The sequence below is a fragment of the Ostrinia furnacalis genome, unplaced genomic scaffold (assembly GCF_004193835.3).
Source record: "Ostrinia furnacalis isolate ACB-3 unplaced genomic scaffold, ASM419383v2 OfSCF2702, whole genome shotgun sequence".
Lineage (NCBI taxonomy): Eukaryota > Metazoa > Arthropoda > Insecta > Lepidoptera > Crambidae > Ostrinia > Ostrinia furnacalis.
In genome coordinates, this window is record NW_021132941.1 from 598,017 (window position 1) to 604,016 (window position 6,000).

At 39.7% G+C, this 6,000-nt stretch overlaps 1 protein-coding gene across 2 annotated transcripts in view; it reads left to right on the forward strand.

The window, feature by feature from the left end:
• LOC114356229 (zinc finger matrin-type protein CG9776) overlaps window positions 1-5,121 on the forward strand; it is a 28,748-nt gene extending 23,627 nt beyond the window's left edge. For both annotated transcript variants that reach the window (XM_028309311.1, XM_028309310.1), the window contains 2 exons: window positions 1,873-2,003; window positions 3,326-5,121. In XM_028309311.1, the coding sequence (XP_028165112.1) occupies window positions 1,873-2,003; window positions 3,326-3,851 (657 nt within the window). In that variant the 3' untranslated portion in view covers window positions 3,852-5,121. The remainder of the gene's footprint in view (window positions 1-1,872; window positions 2,004-3,325) is intronic.
• The last annotated feature ends 879 nt before the right edge of the window (window positions 5,122-6,000 follow it).

Here is a 6,000-nt window from a genome sequence, read left to right on the forward strand (position 1 = left end):
CTATACGCAGAAAAAAGATTTGTTCAAATCGGTTCATAATTACATCGAAATGATCTTCATAGCAATGTCTTGTAGCCTAGGCAGAGTGTATCTGCCTCAGCTATACCTTATTCTTAGAAGTAAATAAATTAATACTTATACATTTTTATATTTTACTTGGAAGAAGACAACACTTATGAACACTTTATTTGAATAAATCGCCAAATATACCACCGCGGAGACCCCAATCGCGTCTCTGCGTTCCATTGAATCGTATGAGCGTATGGATTTTTTGCGTTATTTTTCACAATTTGTATTTTTTAAAATTACCTATCGATACCTTACTTTATTCTGATGAATAAATGTCATTACAAGTTTTTCTCTAAAACTGATAGTTTGGCTAGAAAAAAATATTTTCTATCCACGCAGTACGCCGGCAGCGTTCGGATCGGATATAATGACGTCATCGTCCCCGCGCCGGGCGGTCAGTGAACTTTTTTAGTAATTTGGCCATAACTTCCTCAATTTTTGTCGTAGAACAAAAATTTTTGGACTGTGTATTAAGGATTTCTTAGCCCTATAAATCTGCATTCACAGCTAAAAATCGAAATGATCCTCATTGGCGGAGTTATCGCGTAACAAACATAGAAAAAAAAACATACGGGTCGAATTGAAAACCTCCTCCTTTTTTGAAGTCGGTTGAAAAATGATCAAAATTGTGAGTTAAAAAAATTAAGCTAATATTGTAGAAGCGTAGTTAATCAGCGACACCAATACCTTATTAAGCTTGGTCACTGTTCATGTAATATTTAGTCCAATCAAGATACTTATTTAAGTAAGGGATGCTCATCTTTTGGGGGGTTGGTATAGACCACATAATATTTGTGCACGGTAGAATTCATTTTTACCTCACCATTTATTTTTCCCTTCGCTGCGTGCGGCCTAGACGACTTACCCGTCGCTATTTTCAATCAGGTGAGCTATAGGGCAAAGTTTTCCATATCAAACCTTTATAATATTCATTTATGTATCTAATGTTATGAGGGTTAACTCGAGCTCGAATGACTTTTGCACCTAACTCGAACAAAGCACATCGCGTGTTTGTTTTTTCCAAGGAAACTAGACGTATTTGTTAAGAGCATAAAGATTCTTTGAAATAAAGCGTTACTTTGGAGTTAAAAGATTTGCCCTGTTCACTGTACGGGCGCCTCGCTCGGACCGCTGACCGATTGCCCTGGAATTACGCTCAGCAATTTTCTGGGGGCGTAGTGTGAGTTTACTTCAAACGCATTCGATATCGAATGCGTAAAAAAGTGACATTAAGGCCCAGAACAGACGGTGAAACGCAACTGCAACGAAACTGCAACTGCTAGTTACTTTTGAGTTGCAAAGTTTTTGCCATAGCGTCCGTTGAGAGACCACACATGACGCGACCAGTTTGAAACTCAAAAAAGTGGGTCTGGGCCTAAGTGTATGACAGATTGCACAGCGCCCCTAGCGGAAACTTTCAAGAACTAAAATCTCCATATATTTTTTTGACGCGCTCGCTAGTGACGTTTCATGTAAACACACTAATTTTTAAGTGATCCCTATGTAAACAAAATTCCTGTGTTACCATAGGGGTCACTTATATTAGGGATTGATGATGAAAACGGGCATAAGTCCTCTGTTCAGAGGTGGAATTGTGTAAAGCAATCAATAATCATTTGACAGTTCATAACGTACGATAAAGTCAGTTAAACAAAGCGTTTGACAGAATAATCGTACGTTATGAACTGTCAAATGATAACGATTGCTTTACACAATTCCACCTCTGATGTCATAGTTTAGGCACGAGCTGTCCAACAGCTTGCTCCTCACCTACTGGTTTCTGACGATGTGTTCCCGCGCCAGGTGGCTGAGTTCAAGGAGAAGATAGCGCGCGCGCAGCTCGAGAGGCAGGCGCAGGTGGCGCTGCCGCCGCCCGGCGTCGCGCTGCCCGCACAGCTCGCCGCGCCGCCGCCGCCCGCCTACCTGCCGCAGCCGTGAGTAACAACAAACAGTTGCACAACTAGTCAAATAGGACTATTCGATTAGTCGGCCGTTTGGTGTAGTGGTTCAGAAAGAACTACACTCGACGTCAAATAAATCGCACCTCCCGCGACAAGCATTTTCAAACGTATGCATCCCCACTGCCCATTAATATTGGTACCATTTAAAAGCCTAGTTCTAACCTTCATTTCATTAAAGGAAAGGTTTTTACCCCAAAAATGTGTTTTTAGAAGGACCCAGAGTCACTTCTTCAAGAAATAGGTAGTTACGCTAGAGCCAACTTTTATGGCTATAAAACTGTTAAGTTGGGTTTAATTGTTATCCATCTGTTAAAGAGGACAAGTGAAATCATTATTTGGTTTTATAACCATAAAAATTGGTCTAATTGATCTCATAGGTGGGCCCAAAGTAAGGTATTTTTTCAAGTCACATTTATGGTATATGTTAATCATTTATTAAGAAATTAAATGTGTTTTTCTATAAGGATATTTATTGGGCTTTCAAATAACACCAATATTGTTGGGGCGCCATGATTGTGTCAGAAGAAAATCGTTAAAGTTCGCGTCGCGGAAGGTGCGGTTTATTTGATATTGAGTATATTATGCCGAGAGGTCCCGGGTACGATTCCCGGCCAGGCAGAAATTTAAATGATGAATTTTAATTTCTGTGATGGGTCTGAGTAACAACATCTATATGTATTTACTAAAAAAGTACTTAAGTATGTTATATCCGTTGTCTAGTACCCATAGTACAAGCTTTGCTTAGTTTGGGACTAGAGGCGCAGTGTTATATGTCCAAGGATAATTAATATTATTTATTACTAATGATCTACAGCTTGACCGCCAATAATAATTTAATATGTGAAAGTCAAGTTTGTCTCGTGAAAAGTTGTCTGTTGTAGATCATGCCACCCATGAAGACGCGCCCCACCAATTTTTGGTCGATGGAAGCGCGGAGCAATCCGAGCGTCATTATTGTAGTACTGATAACACTCAAACATTAGCGAGGAGCGCGTCTTCGTGGATGGCACGATCTATAACTATTATTGGACCCGCAACGAAATTAATCAGAAGGAACATAAGAGTTATATTTCATGTGTCCACACAAAAGATGAGCCCAGGGGTATCGATAAGCATTTTGATGTAAACATCTCTTTCATAAATAAGTACCAAAGTTGTCAAATGTATTATTCATAATGAAATTTTCTCATAAACTACCATGTTTCATTTCATGTCCTCCAGAGATCATTCTTGTATAAATCACCACTTAATTTGACATTAAATACCCATTTATGAAACGAACATGTATTTTCCAGGACGCCGCCGCCTCCTCCCGCTTTAGCGCCGACCCTGCCCAAAGACTTCCAAGAGGCCCTCGACATCATCTTCCCGACCGAAGTCAAACCGGACCTGACTCAACAGGACAGCATCTTCGGCCTGCCGCCCGGCTTCCCCATGTCACTGGGCGGTATACCTCCCTTCCCGCCGCTATTCCAGCCGCAACCAATGTTCGGGTTCGATCTCAATGCGCAGCTGTTTCCACCGCGCGCCTCGTTGTATGACGCGCACGTGCCGCTCGTGCCGCAGGCATCGCCCAAGCCGAGACACTCGCGCCCCAAGCACGACAACAAGAACAAACAGAAGCAGCAACTAAATCAACAGCAGCAAAATCAACAGCAACAGCAGTCGCAGCAGCAGAATAAACCGGAGGTCAAGCAGGAGCCGAAGACGGAACCGCAGCCGCCGGCGCAAGCAAACGGTCCGCCTGCAAAGAATAAGGAGGAAATGGATGACTTGGCCATGTTGGGCATCGACGCGTCAGATGTTGGCGCCAACATTTGATCCAAGATAAGGGTCCGCCGCCTCAGTCGCTGGTGATGCGTTGACGACACTACAATAATTAGAGAATCGAAATGTAAACACCTCTCTCTTCTGCTACTGAGACTATAATAAAGATGTTACGAAGATCAGAATCCAAATAAATATTGATCACTGCACGGAAGCCAGGCAGATTATAATATAGAAAGATATATTTTCGTAACTACTTTTGTGATGTTGGGTATGGATGTACCAATATTGTTAGTAATCGAATCGCTAATCAGGAAGTTGATAATACTTATTCAATTACTTTATTGCGTGTAGCGTATTCTTCACATGTATTATACCTAAGATTGTGTGACATCAACAAAAAGGATCAATGATACAGATTGGTTAAATAATGAAACAGATTAATATTAGTGTGCCAATATTACTGTCATTGTTAGCAATAATATTAAAACTGCACCTGTGTGAGATTAAACAGTTTTATGTCGTAGTCAAGCAAGAGGGCTTAGTATTACAAAATCTAGAATATATTGGCTAAATGTGGTCATCTTCACGATATTATTACGATGTGATTGTAATGAAAAAAGTTATTATACATTGGTCCCTGCACGTTAATAAGTATATTTTTTCAAAGTATAGTGGTAATAAATGTTATGCATGAAATAGTAAATATAAAGACATATTGAAATTGCAAATGCAATACTCTACAGTAGACGGCACGTCAGGTTATACATTTTTGTTACAAATTAGCATCTATTACAACCACATTAAAAGCCAATGTTAGGCTTGACATGCCGTCGTCCGTACTTGAACGAACAATGTTTTATTGTTGACTCATTTGTGCACAGTGAAAGGGTTTAATAAATGTGCTAGTAAAATTATAACGGCGCGCGCGCACGGGTGACTTTTATCATCGTGACAATAATTATCTCTTTTTTTTATAAAGGTGTAAAAGAAACAGATATACCGTCATGGATAATACTGTCGCGGCGACAAAAGACCTATGCGCACGCGCCTTAATTCGGGTCAAATTGTCATGTAAGTTGCCTATTCTATGATATCTGTTTGGTCACCATGCTATTTCGTTAACTCGAATGGCTACGTGTAAATGGGACTTGAATTTATAGTGTTATTATGTGAGACATGAAGTGGACGATTGAGATAAATCTGTAATATTTTTTCGCAAATGTTATGTTACATTTATTATGGAATTATAAATCTAACCGTAAAGTTAGTTATTGACATGCATTTGGTGGATGATAATAAATATCATGGTGATTATAATAAATTATTGTTTAATTTGATTTGATGATAGGAGAGATGGAAATGAGGGTTTTCGCGAATGAAAGATCCGCTAGATGGCGGGACGTGGATGTGGGGTCTGACTGCTGCGTGATTGGTGGATTTTGACATATCTGTCAATGTCATGTCAAAAATAACCAATCATGCAGCATTTGGACCTCGCGTCTACGTATTGCCATCTGGCGGATTTTTCATTCGCGAAAACCCTCGTAGGTACAGTCAGCGTCAAATAATTCGTGACACCCAAAGTGGCCAAAAAGTTTATAACACAACCTTATTTCAATTGTAACAGAGACGTGGTGCGAACTTATTGGCTACTTTGGGTGTCACGAACTACTTGACGCTGACTGTACTGTCATTCTTTTACGGAAATCGCTATAAGTTACACTTGCTTTCAATTCCTGCAACTAATTTTAGCATAGGTTAGTAACCACATACTGTTCCCAGCCAGACCGCTACTTATTTGCTAACATTAATTACGGGAATTATAATAAACTCGTATTGAGAGTTTTTTTTTGTGTTAGTCTTGCTCACGCTGACGAAACAAACGTGAAGTAAAAAACGTGTATCTGTGATTCGCACATAAATTAGTAGGACGAGTTACTGAGACATATCTTGTTGCCTTTATGTCACACTATGTTTATATGCCTACAGTTTAAGAAGTTATTTTTTGTATTTAAAATAATTTGCTCCAAATGTGAACTTTATGTCAATGAGGACAAGAGCGAAATTAACTCGCAAACATGATTACGGTTCAATGGAATTGCTCACGTGTTATACCGCGGTTCAAACTTGATCGACGAAGATCGCATATATTAACATATTTTTGACGATAATTGAGTAAAGATAGCAGACCAACTAGTAA